The 25,470-nt window shown below is 26.5% G+C and overlaps 1 protein-coding gene across 5 annotated transcripts in view; it reads right to left on the bottom strand.

Moving 5' to 3' along the window:
• Positions 1 to 3,512: 3,512 nt before the first annotated feature.
• LOC107454425 (serine/threonine-protein kinase 26) overlaps positions 3,513 to 25,470 on the bottom strand; it is a 91,308-nt gene continuing 69,350 nt past the window's right edge. For 3 of the 5 annotated variants that reach the window (XM_071178648.2, XM_071178649.2, XM_016071624.5), the window contains 9 exons: positions 24,852 to 25,076; positions 20,763 to 20,934; positions 18,298 to 18,455; positions 12,965 to 13,150; positions 9,986 to 10,131; positions 9,628 to 9,889; positions 7,386 to 7,664; positions 5,634 to 5,836; positions 4,620 to 5,071 (listed from right to left, as the gene is read on the bottom strand). In XM_071178648.2, coding sequence (XP_071034749.1) covers positions 5,059 to 5,071; positions 5,634 to 5,836; positions 7,386 to 7,664; positions 9,628 to 9,889; positions 9,986 to 10,131; positions 12,965 to 13,150; positions 18,298 to 18,455; positions 20,763 to 20,934; positions 24,852 to 25,076 — 1,644 coding nt within the window. In that variant the 3' untranslated portion in view covers positions 4,620 to 5,058. Of the gene's footprint in view, positions 5,072 to 5,633; positions 5,837 to 7,385; positions 7,665 to 9,627; positions 9,890 to 9,985; positions 10,132 to 12,964; positions 13,151 to 18,297; positions 18,456 to 20,762; positions 20,935 to 24,851; positions 25,077 to 25,470 lie in introns of all 5 variants that reach the window. The other 2 variants (XM_016071622.5, XM_016071623.4) reach the window with 1 other exon arrangement.

The raw sequence follows: 25,470 nt of genomic DNA, 5'->3' as shown, positions 1-25,470 counted from the left end.
GAAAAGATAAAATAAATGTATCTGTAAAATTCTTTTTAAATTCCATAACAATGCTTGCAAATAAATAAATGTCAATAAGCAAGGATAAGATTTTTATACATTTTGTAACGATATGCCTGTCTTATCATTTATGTAAGTAATGGCATTATTTATATAAACTAGCATATATAAATGATAAAACATTCGTGGGAGAAAAAAAAGAAAGAATAACTTATGGCCTAATAATCGGATCTTCACGTTTTAGAACTTAAGCTTAATGGTTCGGGATGGTAACCTCAAAAATGCTAATTAATTTGTGCAGACAATATTTTAAGCTTCGAAATCGGACAAAAAAACGTACTTTTTCTGATTAAATATATATCTTAATCTTTTATTATATGTATCTTAAATATATCTTATTCGGATTTCTGACCCCCAAAATATAGGGTAGCTGCAATCTGGGAAATAGGGTCCTAATAATTTTTGTCAGGAGAGCGGACCAAAGCTTGGACCCCTTAATGTTTTTTTTTTTTTGCATATTTCCTATATCTTGAGAATATTTATTTGCACACTATTATAAAATTTGTTTATCTAAGGATAATTGAACGCAAAAAATAACTTTTAGTAAATATTTAAATATTAAGGTATAAAATTTTCTACATCATTTTAGAGAATGAGATTAAGTGGCAAAATATAAGATGATTAAAATCGGTCGGATAGATGATGAGAAATTGAATTTAAAAAAAAAAAAAATTTGAATTCACAGATCAAGAATCTGCTTGCTAATTTAATAGTCTCATACTAGATTAAATAGGGTGTGTAGAGATTATTTAACAAAAAATAAGCACCTTTTAAGCACTCAAAAAATATTTTTAAGCACTTTAAAAAAATATCATAACTAGGCAGGGTTGGAAAGTTTTTGACAATTGGCAGTTTTATCTTGTTTTAAATACCAAAAGGAAAAAAAACTTTTGGCATTGTTTTTGACAATTGTGTAAAAAATCATGAAGTTTTGAATCATGTAAAACAAATGGCGTTTTCATACGGTATGAAGTGACAATGTGCCGAAAAAAATTGGGGCTGAATTCATTGTGAAAACGTTGAATAGAACAATGTGAACTGTCTTTTTACATAATTCGTAGCGAAAATCAACACGGTAAAGGAAAAAATGTCATTTTGAAAAAGGGAAAATTAAGCACCTTTAAGGGCTTTTAAAAATCGAAAATAAGCACCTTTAAGCACTTTTTAAAAACGCTATGCACCCTGTTAAAACAATCCTAGTCAGAGAAAGCCCCAATATATGTTTTATACATCGATAAAACTATATTATTATTAGGTAATACATAAGTAACCCTGCATAATGCCTCGTTTGACATTAGAATTCACTTTACTGATGTTTTCCTTTACTGATGTTTTCCTTTACTGATGTTTTCCTTTACTGATGTTTTCCTTTACTGATGTTTTCCTTTACTGATGTTTTCCTTTACAGATGTTTTCCTTTACAGATGTTTTCCTTACTAATGTTTTCCTTTAATATTGCCCAGTATTCCTTACACAGACGTTGTTTTTGAACCATTGCTTAGATTGATAAAAGGCAGATACCATAGTTATTCTTTAAGCTTTAACCGACTTAGAAGAGTAATTCTGAACCTTAACGAATTAAAGTTGATTTATCTCTCATTCTTTCTTTATCCGCAACATTTATATTATATTAATTATTGAAAATGTAACTTTCACATGCTTTTTCTTTTGAAAATAAAATTAAATGATTCAAAAATTAAATAAATAAACAACAAAATCACTAAATAAACACATTTTAATTTCAACTCTTTCATGTTTCAATATTTACAGATCCCTCGTACAGCCATGAAAAATAATTATTATCAACAATCCCTGGTCTTTATCAGTATTTTGGATAAGTGCTTTATTCTGTTGAAATGTATATAAGTACAGAGATAGATTTCAAATGGGGAAAAAAAATTAAAACACAATAAAAAAAAAAGTTTTTACAAAATACAAACACACTTTCAAATGTGCTTAAAGAAATCTTTTGCACATAATTAAAGCTATTTAATTGAAATAAAATGTATTTTTTAATAAGACAACCATATAATTTTATAAGCTACTCAGTTCAACGGCATGAAAAAACAGTCTAGAATGAAACAAAAAATAAATTAGCTTTTAAAAAAAAGAAGTGATTTTTATACCATTTCTCATAAAAAGAAGCTCTTGAAAAAAATTTAAACAAGAATAATAATTATCTCACTCAGGCTTATTAAAAAAAATGCTATCTACGACTACCAGTTAAGAATAAAAAATTAAGATTACGTAATACAATAGCACTCTGAGTATCATATACTCATCTAAGAATTTTTGTGATAGTAAACTCTTAAAATATAACAATAAACTAATATCATTTATGGAACAAAGTATTTTACATTTGAGCAAATATACAAATTCAATATAAGGATACATGTTCAAATTCAAAACGTAAGATTTAAAAAAAAATTTAATAAATATGTCAGCAAAATGTGTTTTTGAATATAACCTTCAATTCCTTTAGAATAGTTCTTGACTGAATTAATAGAAATTAAAAGATAAGTTTGAAACAATGGGAGAATTCTGCAACATGAAGGCAGTGAATATTTTCTGCATACCTTCAATTTTCAAATAATTAAAACTCCCTCAATAAAGGTTTTATACAAACAATCTAATGCCATAATTTTTAATATGAGAAAAATGTTGCCTTAGACAACTTAAATATTAATAATATTTAACTTGTAATTTTCAGAAACTTAGGGACTGTTCCCACTACCCTAGTTGGATCAGTCTACCTAAATTGCATTAATTTTCCAATAAATATTTCAAATTAAGTATTCTGTTTAATGAAAAAATCCAGTTGGTATTTAATATTTAATTTTCCATTGTTAAAAGTTTCTTTTTAAAATGTTTTATTGACCTCTAAATTATTTGTTTATTTAAAAAAAGAGAGATGGGGCATTTAAACAAATTAAACTTTTTCAATTCTTTTCACATGGCAACAGTTTACATAATTTCATGAGCACTTCATGTTACAGAACAGGTCTAATGGTTTTTAATAAATATTTCCCATTCTTGAATTCTCAACACATTACAGAAGAAATAATAATTTTTCAAAAGACACATTTAGTTTAAAAAAAAAGAATGAAAAAGCAGTAATATATGAGGTAAATTTTTGAATTGAGAAAAGGGAATAGCTTTAATGAACTGGAAAAGTTATACCTAAAACACATAAAATATACATTTCCTTCCTCTCTGCAATTCTATTAGTTTTTAACAGTTTATTTTTCAATGATAAATAGTGCAAGACAATTATTATTTTGAATAAATAGATTGATTTCTATTTCAGCAATGGAAAAATAGTTAGTACATTTTTACAGTAGTTCAATATTAATAAAATATATGTTGCCAAAAGCGATTGAGAAACAAAGAGTAAATGAATTAATTTTAATAAAAAATTAAAAATATATTTAAGTTTTTTTTTAATAATATGCTTTATTTTTTAAACATTTTATGACAAGTGTATAAATTACACTTCCAGTTGCTTCTTGCTTTAAAATGACATCTCAGAAAATAATTTTTGATATATTATTATTCTAGAACATTGTATAGAGCACCTAATTTAAAATTCAGTTTTCGAAGATATACATTTTTAAAGCATTTAAGAAAATAATTAAAGTTGAGCACTTATTACAGGAGTTTTCATCTCTTTCCTTTGTGAGAGAGCAGTACTGACGAAACCAAATGTTATTAATATGTTTACATTAAATTTAAATTTCAGTGCAATTCTAGTTTAAAATAATAATCAATAGTTTTGATCATAAAACATAATTTAATAAGCATGTCAAATTTAAAAAAAAGGGGTAATATAAGTAGTAAAAACAGATGAAATGAAACATCAAATAAAATTCTTAATAAACAAACAGTCAAATTCCAGAAATGAACAATTAATACTGATGACCGTTGAGGATTTGAACTCCGCATCATATATTTAGTTTCAAACCTCAAAAAAAAAAAGGTAATAATTTTCTTTTAAAAAAATTAACATACAATGAGAAAGCAAGATATTTTTAATGATATATTACAAGAATAACAAAAGAAAAAATAATAATAATAATTTCAAATTTATAAATTAGTATATTTTATTTTTTGTTCCTTATTCTTGAAATAATGAATCAGTTAGGAAATAATTAAGAATTTTCCCTTCAGTTAATGATATGAAAAATTGTGAAAATAAAATAAAACTGACACATAAAAGTAAGATAACTATGTAACACAAATGTTACCTTGATGAGGGAAAACAAATTAACTAATTTTAGCAATTAAAAAAAATCACAATTACCTACATTTCCATGGTTCAAAATTATACTTGGGGATGGATTTATAATTTCGTTAACATTTCAGAAATATGTCCCCCCCCCTCTTTAGAAGTAATTAGTAAACTACAAATACAATTATCACAGAGTAAAGATATGATATGGTGTATAAATATAATTCCTTTTTTTCACAATATTTAAACTACCGGATTGGAATGATTTTTTTTTTCAAAAAATATTTTAGTAAATATATAATAATAATAAACAACAACAAAGAGGAGAACGTTTCTTTCTTTTACATTTTTCGGAAAACTCGCGGAGGAACACATTCTGCAGTCCATACACTGAAAGGGTCGTACTCAACACGGACATTTTGATGCACTTTTCAGAAAATAAGTTCATTTTAAAAAGTGAACACCTAAAAATACCCTGTGTTCATAAATATAGACTTGGAGTATCATATATATAGACAGATAGATGTTATGAATTTATTTTAGGGTAAATCATTTAGAGGTGTATTAAGCAGAAATATACTGATGGTGAACAAACAAATACAGATGGAATGTAAGGAGTTTTAGGGGGACCATACCATTTTAGGCACGCACGGTGGATATAGTTATTTTTCAATAATAATATATATGTAGATATATCTATAACAGTTCCAAATATAGATAGCAGACAAATATTCACAGGGTTAAACTTGTCTATCTCTCAACTGTGTTTTCTATGATCCATTCCTAGAAGAAGAAAAAATTATAAATATGAGTATATCATGGTTAATGACAAAATATTATTTGTAATTACGTATCATAAATTTGCTAAGCAGCTTTGTTTAACAGATATTGAAAATAACTATTAATATAAACCATAAAACAATAGAAAAATCAGAAAATAACTTATAAATAATAAAATTAATTTTTAAAAAAATATAATCTGAGAAAATCTTTTCTACCTTTTTGTTATCAATCCCAGATAAGCGCAAAAAATTTTACATAAATTTGATCACATTTAAAAACCATATAATAAAATAGGAATCATGAAGATTTAACTAAGTCATCTTATTATGTGGTAAGTATACCTAAATACAATTATTTAAATAAAAAAAGAACAGTTATATAAATTATACAAGCCAAAATAGATAAAAAAAAATTAAATATAAAAGTGTTAAAAAACAAGCAAACATGCTATTATAATATATTGTTCCCATAATTGGGCAGAAAAAGCCATGATTAACAGTCACAAAACCAGTAAAACATTAATTATAATCTTCGTATTGAAACAAAAAAGCAGGTTACTTACCTAGATATTTTTTCTATGATATCTTGCAACATATGACTACCATAGGAAGGCAATAATCGATGAAAAATTTCTTTAACAAATAAATCACTAATGCCAGTGCAAGATCTTTCCGCTAGCTCAAAAGCGCCAAGAAGTTCTTCAATGGCTTCTGTTTTGGTTGGACTATCAAGATTCTTTAGATCATTTTTGTGCTTTTTCTTGAGCTAAATAAAAATAGTCATATTATTCATTTCTACTTAAAATAACAAATATTATGAGAAAAGATAGCTAGAATACTTGAACTAGCCCATTATTTGATTAACCTTGTCAAGATTTATTAGAATAAAACACTGTATTTTTTTTTTATATATAAGATTCGCTAGTTATTAAAAGATTCTAATTTAATCTTTTGCCCCCTGGGTTTCCCACTAAACCCATTCACTCCTGTTTCTTACCACCCTCCTTTTCAATATCTTGCTCAAACTTGTTCCTCTGTCCTGATTGGTTTAACCACTTTGTCTGTGTGTGTCTCTATATTTTTCTTAACGCTATGCTGTTTTTCATTTTATGCTGTATTTATGCTGTTTTTCATTTTAGTTTATCAAGTAGAAAGTACACTCTATCTACTTGAATATACTGTATCCACAATATAGATGTTTCAGAGTAACAATATTTGTTACCTAGTCCTATATAAGATATCTAGGTAACCAAGGACTAGAATTGAAAAATTTGTACTACATTTTTACAGAAAGTCTCTAAAAGAACAGCAGTAGGTAACAATATTTGTATAAGGATATAAACACAATTTCGTTTGCATTATTTTAATTCATAAAAGATTTTTCCTATTTGAAACATTAAGATTTAAGTCTATAAATTTTTCAATTATTCTCAATAAAAAAAAATTTAAAAAAAAAAACGAAATTTACTATTACTGATACTGAAATTTGAGTTTTTATGAATTTTTAATATTTTTCACTGAAAATCATGATTTTCCACGAGAAATTTCGATTAAGGTCCATGACTTACTAGGAGCCCTCTAGTTTTGATAGTTAATAATTGTTTAATTTTCTTAATAAGAATATTATCTTATAAGATGCAAACAAAACATGAAAAGAAAAAAAAACTGACTTTACAAAATAAAAAATATAATCATAGATTGTATGGAATATTTCAGTCTAATTATTACTTAATATCTAAAACATTTTAGACACAAGATATTTTAGTGATTTAAAAAGAGAGAGAGAGCAATATTATACTGAGTTCTTTAATTTTTTATAGACAGCAATATTTTTTATTTATATTTTATAGGACTGACTTGACTACTAAGTGTATTTATTATGTTTATAAAAATTTTCTTTATAATTCCGTTATAAATAGTAAGAGATATTTTATTCACGTAAAATAGTTATAATACATTCTTTCATCCAATGAATAAAAAATTTAGAATTGAAAAGCTGAAATTTTTTTATATATTTAGCAGTAGTACTTATTTAAATACACAAGTAAGCAGTATACTGAGTATAAAATTTGTTACAAAAAAAATAAAAGTTTTCTTCTGAAACTTTATTTTCTGATTTTAGAAAATAGCCGTATTAATATATATATAAAAAAAAAAAAAAAAAAAAAAAAAACAATCATTTCAGTTTAATCAATAGAAACTGGAGAAAAAAAAGCACAGAGTAAAAAACTGACGCATTGGTTACCAAAATCAACCATCCATCACCTATCATAAGACAATTGAAAAAAGTACATAAAACAAAATCTTTCATTTACCTCACACATTAATGAATGCAAGATAATCGATGACGAAGAACCTTTTCCAGGTGATTGTTTTGTTGGAGAATCTTGAACTTTGTGAACTTCTTTTTTCTTTTCTTTTGCTTTCTTTCGAGCAATATCTTCATCAGACTTTCTACGCCCAACTAGTTCTGGTTCAAACTGAATAGGTAGCTCATATTTGCTTTTGTCAATAAATTCTGCCTCTTTACTCCTAGCTTGAATTATAAGTTTTGGTTGAGACGGTGGAGGTGGTGCCATACTGACCGGCCTTGCCTGAAACAATTCATTTAGTGAGAATATTCACAAGAATAGTTATTCTCAAATTACATAAGGGATAAAATATCTAGGCAAAATTATGCTGAAAAACTGTCTACTAATTATAAAGTTAAATTCATAAATTAAAATTATTCTATTCTGCAATTGATGATAAACTATTTCCTGATCACCCATGAAATTGAGTAGTACAAAAATCAAGGAGAGATGCATATTTTAAATTAAATCTAAGGTAGAATATACAGGCAAAATTAAACAAGTTAAAATAAAAAATAAAAACAAGGGAAAAATTTATAATTACTGTTAATCCATTATAAATTTTCAACTAATAATGAAAATTGCTCTATGCTATAGTATATACTAGAATAATTCCTCAATTATTTAAGAGCGCTCGAGCAAAACAAGGAAAGCCCCTTTTCAAGTACCCGAACGGTGTTTGGTCAAAACTGGGAAGTGGTTAATTAGGGATTTTTCAGTGATTAAACAAAATAGTTCTATTCTGCAATTGATGGTACAGTAATTTCTATATTATCCAAGGAATTGAGTGACATGACAAAAGCGAATTCTGTGGAAAATCCACAAAATTAAGTTAAGACAACATCACCAATATGTAGATGTACTTTATATAGCAAATCCTCAATTGCAAATTAACCTTTTATCACACTATTTTGTCCCTACATAAGAATTTAGCATATTGTATAAATTGCCAATAAGACTATTTTTAAACAGAATAATTTGTTAGATAGTCAGATTGTGTTAAACCCGAGATGACAATTTTTTAATAGCATATCATTATTAATTCAATTTTGCTGAATTGTTTTTTATTTTATTTATTATAATTTTTTTAAAAAACATTTTTGGAAAAGTAATGAAAAAAAATTGAGAAAATTCACAAATCCTAGTAAGAATCTCATGCTTGTAACAACTTGAAATTTTTTTAAAATTAAAATTTGAGCTTTTTTATTAATGTTGAATGATACCTAAGCTTACATGTTAAAATATTTTTTGCGTTGGTTACATGTTAAAATATGTTTGCCTATATTAAATAAATTAGAAGTACATATTTCAAAATTTACAAACATACTTTTTTAACTGAACATTGAAAGAGCATGATTCATTTGGTCAAAGATATGCGAAGAAAATATTTTTATAAAAAATTCTTTTAAAGCAAAGAAAATTATTGATGACATAAAGAGTCACAATTAAGAAAATTATAACTAAGTTCTTTTATTGTTCTAATTTTTTTGAGATATATTAATGACATATGATATACAAATAGGAGCTGCTGAGCAGTAAAAAGCACTGAGCTCATAGTGAAAGACTGGGGTTTAATTAAAGGCTGTTTGAAGCATCTCAAGCTTCAGATTGCTGGTTACCAGCTGCTTTGAGAAGTAATGGTAGATCTTGCACCCAGCTGTTCACATTGCCACACTCATACAGTTGGTCATCAAATTGTGGAGAATTATCAGGGCACCCTGGCCTCTTAAAAGGCTGTTGCAGGAATGCTGTTATAGGTTAATAATAATGATGTACATTATTAATGAAATAAATATAGAGTAGAACATCCGTTTAATACAGAAATATTGAAACATGAGGGATTTCCTTTTATATAATTGTGCTTTACATAAATTATTTTGCATATTTTAAAATTACCATTGAAGCCTGGCAATATTTGTCTAGAACAGATCAAACTTAAAATGCTTCAAAATAATTTTTAGATACTAAAGTTAAAAATTGATGAACAAATTTATAAATTTTAGTTTGCTTAGCTTTTATAATGTATGTAAAAAGTTATACATTACAAAAGTTTTGTCGTTTACTTGTTCAGTTAAAGAAACTTCTTAACTGGAATTTTCATTGTTTGCAACTGTAAAGTTAATAAGGTTTATGGGGCATTGAAATTAATAGAATTGCATTATATAGATTTCTTAATGTAATACAATTAAAGTACGATTAATCTTACAGAGGGCTGCTGCTGCCTATTTTCTTGGCGAAAAAATGGACCAGTTTCGGGATGAGAGTTGGGTGAGTGAGGCGATGATGCAGTTGAATCACCATTTTGTTGATGCTTTACGGGAGTTGGGATTTTTGACACTTTTAAAGGCATAACATTATTTTCACCATCTAAAGTAGGTGATAAGGGTATATCACACATTCCAGGTCCTTTGACTGTACCAAGATCCCAACGCCAACTTTTCCATGTGTCATTTACTTTTGATTCATCACTGTTAAAAAAAAAAAGAAATTGAAGGATTTTTAGAGAGAAAATGAAAAGAGAGGGAAGTCATAAAATTGTACATTATAACATAAAAGGATCTTACGAGTCTGAAGCCTCTGAATCACTATCACTTTGACCACCACCAGCAGCTTTGAATCTTTTGTATTTTTCAATAAGATCAACTAAATATGAATTTTTCTTTGCTTTACGGATGAATGGAAACTTTAAAAGCTCTTTGGCAGTGGGTCTCTGCAAATAAAAGAAGTTTTAAAATGAAAACATTAATAAAAAAAAAACTAATAAATTTTCATTTTAAAAAAGTACTACCATTACCTAAATATAGAAAGAAGAAAAAATTGGTATTTACTTAAAGAACATATATATTTATGTAATGATGCACAAAAGTAAATTCAAAAATACAAAATATGCAACTTCAACAATATAAGCATAATATTTATTTTTGAAATTCGGCTTTGCTACATACATTTTTCTAGCAAACCATCTTTTATCATACATCATAAAAATATTTTATTTATAATTCTTACATCCTGAAAAATTCTTTGTCTTATTCAAGCAATTTGTTATTCTAGTTTAATGAAAAAAGAAATAAAAAATTTTCAAAAATAAAAGAGATCGAATTATTTTTACTTTTCTTTAATGGAACAGCTGCTTCCAGCGACCAGCTAGTCCACCTTTTAAATAAGTATTTCGAGATTTAAAATCCTTCACTCAAAAATCAAGATATTATGTAAGTGTAAATTCATACTGATTAAGTGAGAGTAGATTTAATTTTTAAGTTCCTGTATGTTCTCATTTGTCCATGTTCAGTACAATATATAAATTTGAAAAATACAAATATGCCAATTATCTCAATGGCACTTTTGATGAATAACATTATTAAGGTTAAAAACTTCGTTAAAATAAAACTGTAACCTCATTTGCAAGTTTTTTTTTTTTTTTTTTTTGCTGCCAAAATGAAACAAACTGTAACTGTTATAAATTTCTTTAAGTATAAAGAATAACAAAGATCAAAAACAGTTAACAATACATTTTACAGCAAAAAAAAAATTTACTTTAATAGGGTGTTTAAGAATTAAAAAGACAGCACAGCCAAGTAAATGAGTATTTATGTTAAGAAGTTAAGATCATGCTTTACATTAGCAATCAGTTTTATTTATCTTTTTAAACCTAGACGAAATATTTTTCTGCTGTTAAAAATTGTTCTTTCCTTAACATTTAGACACAGGATTTAAGATCATAAACAGAAAATTATACATTTCAATGCATTTAGTGTCTCAACTGTCTCTATTAAAAGCTGGAATTATTTCTTAAAGCTATATATTTTCCTCTAAAATATGGTATTGGCAATTAGAGAATCAATAATTAGTGTTAAAAAAAGATAGTCATCAAAAATAATAATAATTATTTTTTTTGCAACAAAAAGTTTTCCTATTTAATAATTTTAAACGTCTTAAAATTGAAATGCCATTTAAATGAATAAGATTAAGCATATTTATGTTTAAAACTAACTACAGTATTTCTTTATTTTTTGATAACTTATCATAAGCATGTGTATTTATTTTTAGCACCCATTCTTACTTTAGTATTTAAACTATGAACTTTAATTAGGTATTTAATTTTTTTTCAAGAACTGTCTGCTTCTATTTTTTTAAATATTTGGTAACATTACTGTTTCCCATGACAGTGTCATGTTGAAAAAATAAATACAAATTTTTCAATATTGCATATGAACCTGAACATAAATACATCATGTTTAATTTCAGACTACCAGCCTGTGTACTTACACTAAATCTGATTTAATATTTTAATCTCTAATTTAATTACACTAAATTTCAAACAAGAATTTCAAGTTGATTCTTTCATTTAGAATCAACTAAATTGTAAATTACAGATTATACAAGAACTTCCTTCAAATTTTGCTAATAATCACATTTTATTTAAGAAACATATGACAATATTTTATAGCAATGCACATGAAACTAATGAATAGTGCGTTCTATTAAATGAACAAGCTAAAAAAGTTTTTAATTTTAATGTTTTTTATATTGTTTATAGATTTAACATGAACATTTTTGTACAAAACTTTCTCAATTCACAATTTTATCATTGAATAAGGGAGATAATTGGTTTTTACACAGAACAGAAGAGTTGAAAGGAACTTATTGGGTGCAAAAAAAACTCATACGGTTATTAAAATAATGGTTTTTACAGAAAAATGATTTAGATTTCAAAAAAAGTAACTATAAAACATAAAAATCACAGACAAGCATCAAAAGTTAAAGGTTCCTATATAATACATAGTTCTTATTATTTTTTCAATGTCATAATTATAGTCAAAACAATAAAGTATAAAATAAATAGGGACATTCATTATATTTTTTAAAATTTATTTTCAATATTCATGAGTTTGGACTAGTATCTTTTGTCAGTCAAAATTAATCTTATACTAACAGATGCAATAATTAAGGATCCTTAATGAACATATAGAAGAAACAAATTCTGTACCTTTAAAAAAATGCTTGATACTATAAATAAAATCTATTATATTGTTCAGCTATCATGTTCAAAAATATGGATATGGTAGTAAACTATGTGAAATGATATTAAATGTGATTTATTGATTACTCTTTAAATAAAAATGAATTATGGCAAAAAGATAATGAAAATTTAGTTTAATTATATATATCCAAAAATAACTTCACAATTTTATTTATCTGAATACACTGCATTTACAATCATAATTGGTGCTGATCATGACATCTAAGTAAAACAATATTTTTAGAAAACTAACAGTATTTCCATTTATTCATAAAAAAAATAGTTTCCTTATAATTTTTTGCTTTTCATCCTAATGAATAGAGAACGCCACTTTTCTTTTACCATGACTAACACTATCTTCAAATTAGCACTAATTTGTATTAATATTTAAAATTATAAAAAGTGATTTATAACATTATTCATTATAATAATTATTATTAAATCAAATTCATTTATGATTGTAAATATAGTTGATTTATCAATAAAAGAGTGTGAAGAAATGGTGAAAAACATCTTTACTTACATTTTGTGGATCTTTATTTAAACAGGCTTCTACAAACTCCTTGAATGTCTTACTATAATTACCAGTCAGTTGTGGGGGATTGTTTTTTGGTATTAAAAACAACACCCTCATCGGATGCAAGTCAGAGTTAGGTGGTTCTCCTTTGGCTAACTCAATTGCAGTTATTCCTAAACTCCAGATGTCAGCCTAAATAATAAAAAGTATTAATAAATTTCATGCTTTCAAAGACAGCTTGTTTTAGTAAGATTTCTTCTATTTAATTGGCACAACCAACAGAAACAGTTAATTAGAGCAAAGTTAATAAAAGGAATGCTTCTAATAAATAATGATTTTAATTGCTATGTAAAACAGTTTTTGTATATGAGGGACTTACAAAATAAAAATAGCTCACAGTAAAAGGATCCAAATGAAGAGGGGGTATACTTTGTGCAACACATAAAGATAGATATTGCGAAAACAGCAAAAATAAAGCCATAAAAAAAGGACATGCAATCATTTAGGTGTCTCAATTAGGGGTTTTCTTCAGTGTCATAACACAGATTTATTGCGATTTTATTAGCGTTTCTCACATTATCTAGCTTAAGTTTCATAGTAAAATGATATATTTTAGCCTTAGATCCATCATTATAAAAAACATAGCAATAAGAAAAATTTAATCACTTGGATGGCATATAAAGCTTGCTATCACTGTAAGTAGGTTCAGTTTCTACTTCATATAATAAATTACCAATTGAGCTATTAGTATATTTTTTTTCTCAACCATTTTTTAGTCTGCAGTAGAGTCTTGATAAGAATGAATGAATCCGAGCAAGCGTAAAAATTCAGTCTTACTCCCAAATAATGATAATTAAATACTGAAATTTAAAAATTGCTTTTTCAATTTATTGAAAGGTTTAATAAATTTTACTTTTTTGATAATTCTAGTTTTCAAAAGTTCGAGGTAGACTCGAACCCATCAATCTCGAATTATCGAGACTCTACTGCATTCTGTAATGCTTAAGAGTTCACACCAGCAATGAAAATTTAGTGGTCCAATAGGACCCCCTAAGTAATCATTTAGTGGTAAAAAAAACTCAACATGGTAAACAAACTTTACATTTTTTCTTCTACTTCCAATGCTTTTCTGGGGAATGATATTTCGTCAATAAACGCATCTGAAGGGAAGATTTGTTGGCCACTCTTTCAGAGGCACTATATTCGGTGGGTCAACATTGCTCCCACAATTAGGGCAGATAGTACATAGAATGAAAGAACACTCAAGCTTTGTACAGGACTCAAACTTAAAAAAAGGTATCCCTTACCCAAATAAGCCATGATTTTTTCTCTGCCAGCAATAAAATAATGTAGAAACAATGATTTATGTTCAAATAAACAAGTTTAAAAGCAGGTGGCTATCTTGCAGAGTTGGCCGTTGATTACAGTAATCGATTACAACTGTAATTGATTACAGATAATTACAGCTATGTAATCAATTACTTGTAATCACGATTACAAGTAATCAATTACTTGTAATCGTGATTACAATTTTCAAAAAATTTTGATTACAGCTGTAATCATGATTACAATTTTGATTACAGTAATCAATTACTTGTAATCACGATTACAAGTAATCAATTACTTGTAATCGTGATTACAACTTTCAAACAATTTTGATTACAGCTGTAATCATGATTACAATTTTGATTACAGTAATCAATTACTTGTAATCATGATTACAAGTAATTGCGATTACAAGTAATTGCGATTACAAGTAATCACAACAAAAACGATTACAAGTAATTATGATTACAAGTAATCAAAATATATGATTACATGTAATTTGATTACATGTAATTGTGATTACTTGTAATCAAACTATACGATTGCAAGTTATTACGATTGTATACTATAGTCAAATTTTTTATGTAAGTATTCATGTGTTTACTTATTTTTATGTACATAGAATGTACGCACTCATGAACGTACAATTTGCGATTCCTATACATACAATGTATGCACAAACGTTGTTTGTACGTACAATATTCATAATTATATTGTAATATACTTAATGCAATGCGCATATGCTTAGTACATATAATTATGCATTTATGATACATGTACGCATGTATGTTAGTTTGTACAAAAAGGCAATGTTTTGTATCTTTGTATACATAGACAATGTATGCATGAACGTATATGAAAATAATGTTCATGCGTTTGCATGCTTTTATGTACTTAAGTGCATATATTGTATAAATGTACGATAATAGCACGTATATACAATGTACGTTTGTATATAAAATTGTACGTATTTGCGTACAATATGTAAAAATGTTATTTAAAGGTACAATATATGCACATAGTTGCGTAAATAAAATGCGTACATGTATGCATGCATATTTATATGTACATACGATATATGTGCACGCAAAGTATGTACTTATGTACAACTTACGTATGTACTTGTATAACTACATACTTTGTTAATACTTATGCGCATGTAATGCATGGATGTACAAAAAAATAGTTATATGCACAATGTATGCATGTGCATACAACGTATACATGTACATAATTACAAGTAATGTACAAATGCATGCGTACATTTAAATATATGTAATTACAATATACACATACATTGTGCATACATTGAAAAAATTTATATGAGTAAAGTTATTAAAATTTGTTTTAAAATTATTCTAAAGTATATGAAACTCGACCTCATATTTTTTAGAAAGCAAACGATAATTTTATTTGGAATTTCTAAATATTAATTCCACACATAAAATTTACCGTTTTTCTTACCATTTAAAAAATTTCTATGAATCATGCATTATGTTATAAAAAAATAAATCTGTATTGTCAAACATTTCATGAAAATACCTGAAAATGATTTTTTATTCAGAGAATTTCAAAATGATATAGAACAATTAAAGCTGAAAACTAAATTTAAATATCGTTTGATTTTGTCATTTAACTTGCTTGAGTCATTAAAAGTTAACTTACATGCATTTTATTTATTGCATTGTATACATATTTAGACATAAATGTAATGTACATATGTATACGTGTAATGTATGTATTCATGTACAATGTATGTACATACATTCATGTATTGTACGTGCATATATAGTACATATGGATATGCATACATGGAACATACGTGTATTGTACATGTGTGGATACATTCATTGTACATATATACATTGCACCATATGCATAGATAGGGATAGCATGCATGTACACATGTAAAATTTGTACGAAAGAATTATGCCCAATATATTTATGCACATACGTACTGTATATGTACACACATATGTACATTATATGTTCATTTCATCATATGTACATTAGATGAAAATACATCTGTACGCTATATGTATATACATCTGTACGCTATATGTATATACATCTGTACAATATATGCATCTCAAATGTGTGTACGTACGTTATGCATGTCGAATGCATGTATGAATATATGTGAAATATAAATACGCCCAATGTACGTACAATAGTTCACAAATGTATTATGCATATGTGGATACTTACATTGAGCATGAACATATTATGTACATGTACATAAATACACTGGACATGCATATCATGTACATGTATACAAACATATATTGTACATCCTACAGATATACCTATATTGCACATGCATACATATATTGTACTGTTCATAAATAAATTGCACATATATGCATGGGACATACATTGTACAGACAATGTATGTATGTTCATACAAACACAAGTACTTGTATATACATGCGTACATGAACATAGATATACATTTTACATACACAAATATTTGCATAAAATGCATATATTCATTGTGTATAAATGTACATGCCTACATTGTTTGCACATACATACGTAATTATTATCTATATACATACGTACATATATTTTATACCTACAATATAAGTGTATGTACATGTGTGTGATACTAAAATGTCTGAACATATGCACTAGATAAAATCATATGTACATACATTTCAGTTACAGTCATTTGTACGTATACAAATACGTACAAAATGCAGTACATGTTGATACGTGCAAAATGTATCATTATAAAATACATTCTACTATCTACTGTAAAATATAATCATTTATAAGAATACAATAGTCTTGTAATCGTGTAATTAGATTACATGTAATCATGATTACATGTAATCAAATTACATGTAATCATATATTTTGATTACTTGTAATCATAATTACTTGTAATCGTTTTTGTTGTGATTACTTGTAATCGCAATTACTTGGAATCATGATTACAAGTAATTGATTACAGTAATCAAAATTGTAATCATGATTACAGCTGTAATCAAAGTCTTTTGAAAATTGTAATCATGATTACAAGTAATTAATTACTGTAATCGACTATGTAATCATGATTACAGCTGTAATCAAACTTTGTAATCATGATTACAAGTAATTGATTACTGTAATCAATATTGTAATCATGATTACAGCTGTAATCAAAATTTTTGAAAATTGTAATCATGATTACAAGTAATTGATTACTGTAATCAAAAAATGTAATCGATTACATTTTTGGCCAACTCTGCTATCTTGGTACAATATGCAAATGCCACAATCCATGTCCAGGGCACAGAACAAATTCACTTACTTGACAAAAGAAAATGCTCATACTATGAAAAGTATTGCTGTATATATTGACTCTGCACCTTAGCACTGATCATGGCACTTGCTTATAGAGCTTAAAACAGTTGTCTACCCATCTAATTTTGTTATTTATGATTGGTACATATTTAATAAGTTATTACGGAAAAAAGCCATCACATAGTGCAGGTTTAAATGGTTGAATATCTTACTGATGCGTGATGCCTTGTACCAAGAAACATCGAAATTAGAAATATCAAGATCATTTAAGTTTTTTTTCTTTTGCATTAATGAATCCAAATTTGTTGTTAGGAACAGAACAACCAATATATGATCAAAGAAAAGTTGGAAAAATCTAGAACAAAGTAATTTAAGTTCCAGTATAGAACATGGAGAAAATAATGCTATGGTTCATTTAAATTTTTCATTAAATAATGGAATTAGGTTTATATATAGTTGGTATGTTATAAAAACACAATATTTAAAACAAACACTTATGCAATTTAATGCATCTTTACATGTGACATTTATTATACACATTTTACAGTGTGGATTTCAACATATCATATTTTAAACCAAAACAAATCACAAACTTATAAATGCATTAAACAAGCATTTTTAAAATGACTGTATTCATACTAAAGCACAAATGGAGAGAGGTACAAAGAAAACTAACAAACACTAAGATTATGTAACACTGTTGAGGGTCACAAAGAGATACATACCTTTGAATCATACGCTGATTGTTTAATAACTTCTGGTGCCATCCAAAATGGTGTACCTACAAATGTATTTCTCTTACTTGTTGTTGTAGTTAATTGTCCAGCAACTCCAAAATCTGCTAATTTTACATCACCCATTTCAGAAAGAAGGATATTTGCAGCTGTTGAAAGGAAAAAAGTTAATTAATAAATAAAATAATCAACAAAAATAATATTTCTTACTTAAAATTAACATATTTTTCTTCCTCAAATCTTAAACCTATGTTTAAACCAGAATTAAACAAATTTTATTAAAAAATTAAAATGGAATGATACAATTTCTTTAAGTACAACATTAAAATTTTTATGCACTGGCAGAACAAAATTTCAATAATTATATTTATTTTAAAAAAGTATAATTGTGAACATACACCCCTTATACAATGATTAGGATGAAAGAATAGTTTATTTTCAGTAAATTATAAAAATGTAATTGCTTTCTTGCTTTTAATATTTTAAAAAATGAATGATAACATAAGTATAATGATTTCATTCATATAAATTTCTTAACAAGATACAATTTTACAAGATACAAGATAGATAAATTTTTGAACAATTTGATGAAGTAAAAACTGTAAAAGATAAATCATAAAAAGATACAACTTTAAAACATTTAAAATAATTTTCTGTTTGGAAAACTATAAATATTTAATTACAAAACCGATTACAAAATACAATTAACAAGGAATTATTTATAATATAGTTTTCAAATATAAGCACTTTTAATATTTAAAATAATAATTATAATTATGAAATGAAATATACTATTAGAATTCTATTACCTAACTCACTGATAGTTCTGCATGTAAAAACTCATATTTTAACTGCAGTCTTTTACACATGTTATTAGAGAGGAAAATAAAGTAATGGGGAGAAAAATTCTTCTAATTTTGCTCATTCGATAAATCCCTGGTGAGTTTAATCTCAAAAATGTTAATATTATACTCCAATATTAAATTTATTGCTTTTACTTTACTTCCATAAAAAAAAAGTACAAATATATTGTTGATGCAATTATGTATTCAGAACAACAATTATGTATTGATCAACATAAAACTGTGATAAATAAAAATTTAAAATCTATTAACACAAAAAAGATTTGCATCCCTATTTTAAATGCTATAAACTCACAAATTTCAGCCTATATGATACAGATTTTAATGAAATTGATAATATTCATCTTATTGTATAATTTTATTTTATTTGGCCTTTTTTAAAAATGGTATAAGCAGGGATGTAGAATATGTCTGATTGCGCAGACAAGGCACAGGTAAAATAAGACAGCCCCAAGGAAAATTTTTGGTCAAATAAAAAGTAAAACAAATGAATGAAATGTTAAAATTTTTTTTATTGTAAACAAAAAGAAAAATTTTTTTGCATCACAAAATCTTTAAAAAATACCAATTAAATACCCGAATTCTGATATTTTCTTATTTAATATTGAATATCCATTAATTTAATCAAATTTAGTATTATATTTTGATTTATATTTTTAACACATGCTAGTTTCAAAAATTGCGCAAAATCAAATTAACTTTTCATTTTTCTCTCTTTTCTTTGCTACAGAAAAAGTTATCAAGTTAGTTAAAGCTATACAAGTCATCAGAAATTACATACAAGCTTTACTCTCCAAAAATATTTTGGAAAAGTCATTATAACTAAAAAAAGAAAGAAAAAAAGGGCTATAATTTTAGAGTAAATTTCAAACGGGGGGAAAAAAACTGTGTTCTAGGGAAATATTAAGATCTGCGAATTTTCATCCCCCCTGCTGTGACAACACAAAAAAAGTCTTTATTTGGAAAAAAAATTATTAATGAAAGATTGGGCTAATATCTGTAATTAAATTGACTTTGATCAAAATGTTATATATTTACTCTAAAAGTATTTTATGATTTTATACTATGTTAATATTTTATACTATGTTAATATTTTAAAATATCATAATAATAAGTAACATTTTTAAAAGTTTATGCTGCAGCATGATAGTGAAAACTAAGGAAAAAAATTAACATGACAAGAGAATATTTTTTAACAATTTTTTTAAATTTATTTTATATGGATATACATCATATGAATAATGCATCATATGAATTGTCTAATAGCAGTCTTAAATATAATAAAAATCAAATAAGGAGAATAAAGATACAATTTTTATTTATTTTTGCAATAGAAAAAAAAAATTACTGTTTGTTATAACATTGCTCTAGTGTTTACTTTTTATTTCTGAGTAAACCTCAAAAAAAATTCAGTTATATGAAAGTTAAAAACTTTCAATATGGAAATATTGAAAATACTTAAATATAAATTGCCAGGCAGCTAGGACAGATTGTGATGCTGTACTTAAAATATCAAATCTAATCAATAAATTTTATTGAAAATTTTTTTTTTTTTTTTCGTTACAAATCACAGAACATTTTATGTAAATTTACCTTTGATGTCACGATGAAGCTTACGTTCTGAATGCAGGTAATCTAATCCTTTCAATACTTCTCTAAGAATAATTGCAATATGTGTTTCTTCAAAAAATTGTGAAGTCATTTTTATCATATCTAGTACAGATCCACCACCTAGGTATTCCATAATGATCCATAGCTTTGAACCCTAAATAAAAATATTTGAGATATTAAATTGACTAAAACAAAGAAAAATACTAAGCAAAGCAAACTATCCTTTTTTTTTTTTAAATTATATATTCTTTTTTTTAATTATACAATAATCTGAAGGTATTAATAAATTTCCTGAAATAATCTAAGTTGCAACAAAAAATGAAATTGTTTAAAGATAGTTAAAAAATTAATTGTGTATATAAAAACAAGGTTTACAAAATCAAAAGTACAGCATAAACAAGAAAGGCGAGTAAATTTTCAGACTGAGTACAGGTTTTATGGCTTAAGGTTTCCAAAAATACTTTTTTCTTTTTTTTACTAGTCCCTACAACCTACTTCTCACTAAACCTTGATGGAAATTTTTAAGTTCATTGCATATCTTCACTATCTTAACGTACTTAGTTACAGAACAATCCAATCAGTATTTCAAAAAAAACAAAAACAAATGAAGAATACTATAAGCCTTTTTGTTGATATAGTTTCCTTTAAAAAATAATAAAAATAAATAAAAATATAGTTTGTGATATTTGTGAAGATCAGCAAAAATAAAATTTTATTATTCCTGGTTTAATCGGATAGAAATCTCAGATTTATGTACAGCAGGGGTGCCAAACTCAAAAGCTAACTTGGGCCAAATAAACAATGCTTAACTTTAGGTGGGCCGCAAAAAAATAATAAAAAAAAAATTGTTCATAGAAAGAAATATTTTTTTTTTGAATAGTACATTGTAATAAAATTATATAAAGTTAAATTATTGCTTTATACTTGACATCTCTTCTCTGCAACTGTCTTTCCTATTTCGGGAGAAATTTTATTGGCCGAGATTACTTTCAAAATTGACCCAACGTGAGAGTTATTAATACGGTTTCGGACAGGAGATTTATTTCCATTCATAACAGAAAATGAGTGTTCGCTCTGATAAGTATTTCCAAACATGGAAAAAATTTCATATGCGAATTTTCGAGTATTTTCAAACCTTGCCGTTAAATATTTGTAAAATTCTGGCATAACCACTTCAATGAATTTTGCCTTCAAATTTGAGTCGCACTTGAATCGCAGTCACTTCCATTAGCATACTACTGGAGTCTATATTTATTGAGAAAATCGACGAAAACAAACGAAATTTGTTTTCCGAGGAATTAAAATCTTTAAACCTTGTTTCAAATTCCGTTCTAAGATTTGAAAGTTTTTCTGCGTATTTTTGATACGATGCAGTATCCCTTGAATGGCTGGCGCCGCAAGCCAATTAGAATTTTACATTTTCGAGCGTACAATTTAAAATGATCCGTATAGTTTATAAATAAAGTATATTATAATTTCATATGCTAGTTTCCTTTCTAATTCACATTTCTAATTTATTTTTACTTTGCGTCGGATATATTGACTGGGTCACAAAAATGTTCATCTCGGGCCGCGAGTTTGACACCCCTGATGTACAGCATAAAAAAATGTCGAAGTAAACAATAAAAAAGATAACCAACGCTCCTTAGTAGGACAAAATAATAATAACAAAGAAAGAGTTGAAAAAACTCAAATAAGTGTTTAATTTGCCAACCTTGGAAAAAACTCAACTTAGGATTTTTTTTCGTAAAATTCGCTTCATAAAACTTAATTCATTGGGAAATTTAAGAATTGTAGAGCTGGCAATCAAGAAAATTCCCCAGTTTGCAAATTTTAAAATAAAAGAAGTTAGATCAATTGGTTTTGTCTAATCTAGATGATAACTTTTTAATCAATGCATACTACATTTTAAAAAATTTAAGGCATACTAAACAAGTATTAAATTATATAAGAAAGGGTTTTCTTTTTAAATAACCTAAAACGAACTTTTCGTATAAAAGTCCTGAATATGGCGAAATGCTCAAAAAGTGAAAATGACATTAAAAGGTTCAAACTTTCGACTGCTCTCTTGCCTTAACTGTTAGGACCTTATTTTCCTGAAAGCGGCTGTGCTTTGAAGATCAACAATCCAAATTTGTCGAAAAAAAGATTTGTTTATTCTGGAAAAATATGTTTTTGTATCTGATTTCGTAACTTAAAATATTGACAGCACGAATAAATTAGCATAATTAAGATAAGGTCCTTGATCTATCAAAATTTGGGTCCTAGTATATGAAAAACCGATCACTAGATCAAAAGTCATTAAGATGTCAGCTCATTATTATTTCTATTATAAGCACTGCCCCGAAATTTTTGTTCAAATTTTTTCAACCAATAGGGTTAATAATTTATACCGAAAAGGACAAAAAATGTGATATTTTGCTACCGTCCAGCGATTTAATTAAAAATTGCATTAATTAAAAAAACTAGTTACAATAAAAATATCTGGATAACTCCTCATGTCTTTGTAAATTTCAGTCATTTAGAATGACATTTTTCTATAATAATATACAAATACTTTCTTAATACAATTACTGAACATAAAAGAGTTTATAAGGTATACCTCAAGTATATGTCATTTGCAAATTTTTATAATTTATATTTGAACAGCACTTTTCATTTTAAAAAATCATCTTTCTTGTTTAATTTATCATTCATTAAACTATTGTTAACTTATTCATATAAAAAGTTTCTAATTATTTAATTTATTTAAGAATCATACATTTTAATATATTGCAACCTTTTGCAATCTTTGCGGTTTTACTTTATTTATAAATCAATGATTTATAATAATACTTAACTTTTGACACCCCAAGAAAAAGAAGCATAAAGAATTATATTATCTCTTTACAGGTCAATATTAAATAAGTACATGTATGAAATAGGTCTTGCACAAATTCTTATAACTTTTATTCATGTTATAACAACAATTCAACGTTCAAATGGACAGGTAAGAATAATCCTCATACCTGAAGATATGCATTTGAATTTTTAGCAACATAGAGAAAAAAAAATTTAAAATTGTTACACACAATCTTGCTGCATAAAAACACTAATATACAATGAAACCTCGAGGAACGATCACCTCTATGTTGCGACCTCCTTTTTTACGATCACTTTTGGAAAGTACGGAATTTTTCCCGTAGACTTTGTGATGCAGAAAACCTTTACGAGAGACCATCAAAACCTCTCCCAGCGAAATTCAAATAAGGAAATATGAAAAAAATATCAACAAAAAAATATTACCACAACAAATAAGTAGATTAAAATGTATTCAAAACATTTGTGTGAGGTTTTTATTTAGAAAGCTCTTTCTGATGATCTTTGAAAGAGACCTAAATCTCATGTTTCAGTCAGAGTAAACTAAAGACGATGCTATCAATTATTTATTTTTAGAGTTGAAAGTTAAATTAGAAAAAAAAAGTTAATTTAGAAAAAAAAAATTAATTTAGAAAAGAACTTAGCAATTCAAGCCAACAAACCTCTTCGTATTTTTTAAAGCTAACTAATTTTCATGATATAAAATTAAAGCAAACTTAAACAAAAAACATAATTGTTTATTTATTTAAAATAATTCTATCATTCATAATTGGTTAATTTTTTTTAAAACACATCACTGTATCAGTAGGGATCATTTTAATTGACGCTACATTTTATTCATGGATCCGGTTTTCATGACGCCAACACACGTGATATTTCCGCACCAAGAAAATGACACTGACTAAAATTAAAATAGTTTGCGAAATATCATGTACCTTCGATAACATTTTGCAGTCAATAGAAATAACTCCTAAGAACGTTCATTTCCGTCTCAACCTCCATTTTACAGTGAAACAAAGGGTGGTCGCTTCCGAGAGGTTTCATTGTATTCAACTCCAATTGTAAACCTTGGGAGTTATATGTTTCAAATGTTAACAATCACGCTTGTGATATGTTTCAAAAACATGCAATATTTTTGACATGGAATAATAATACCACGACACATTTTTCTTAAATAAAAAAGTAAGGGAAAAATATAAAAATAAATACTACCTTAAGATAGGAACCATAATATTTTGTAACATAAGGGCTATCACACTGGGACAGAACCATAATTTCTTGTTGAATGTCTTCAATTTCATCTTCAGCTACTTCCAAATCTATAATTTTAATTGCAACGACTTGCTGAGTTCTGTTGTCAATGCCTTTAAAAACTTCTCCAAACGAGCCTTTTCCTATTCTTTCTTGTTTTGTAAATATAAGTTCTGGATCCACCTTCTACAAAAGAAACATAAATTGGAATAAAAAAAATCTTAATACAAATATACTTAATAAAAACAACAAACCAATGTTTATAATGAAGAATTTAAAAATACACTACAAAAATATTACTAATATATTCAATACCTTATCTTGAAGTAGTTTGGGAAACCATTATAAGGCCGTGGTAAATACACTTGCCGCCAACTTTATTACTTTTTAAAGGTCGATGGGTGCAGTAATCAGATAACTATTATTGAACTCTATTAATGTAAACGTGTGTAACAGTAAAGGTTAGCTTGGGGTCAAGAAAAGAGGCCACTATTAGAAAGCTATTTTCCCCAGTGAGTTCACTCATTTGATTATTTTTCACCGATTTTATTTGTAATTATAAACACAGAACTTATAAATT

Source organism: Parasteatoda tepidariorum, chromosome 6 (genome assembly GCF_982258835.1).
Source record: "Parasteatoda tepidariorum strain Cologne lab strain chromosome 6, Ptep-v5.0, whole genome shotgun sequence".
Taxonomy (NCBI): domain Eukaryota; kingdom Metazoa; phylum Arthropoda; class Arachnida; order Araneae; family Theridiidae; genus Parasteatoda; species Parasteatoda tepidariorum.
This window is presented reverse-complemented; position numbering and strand designations above follow the sequence as displayed.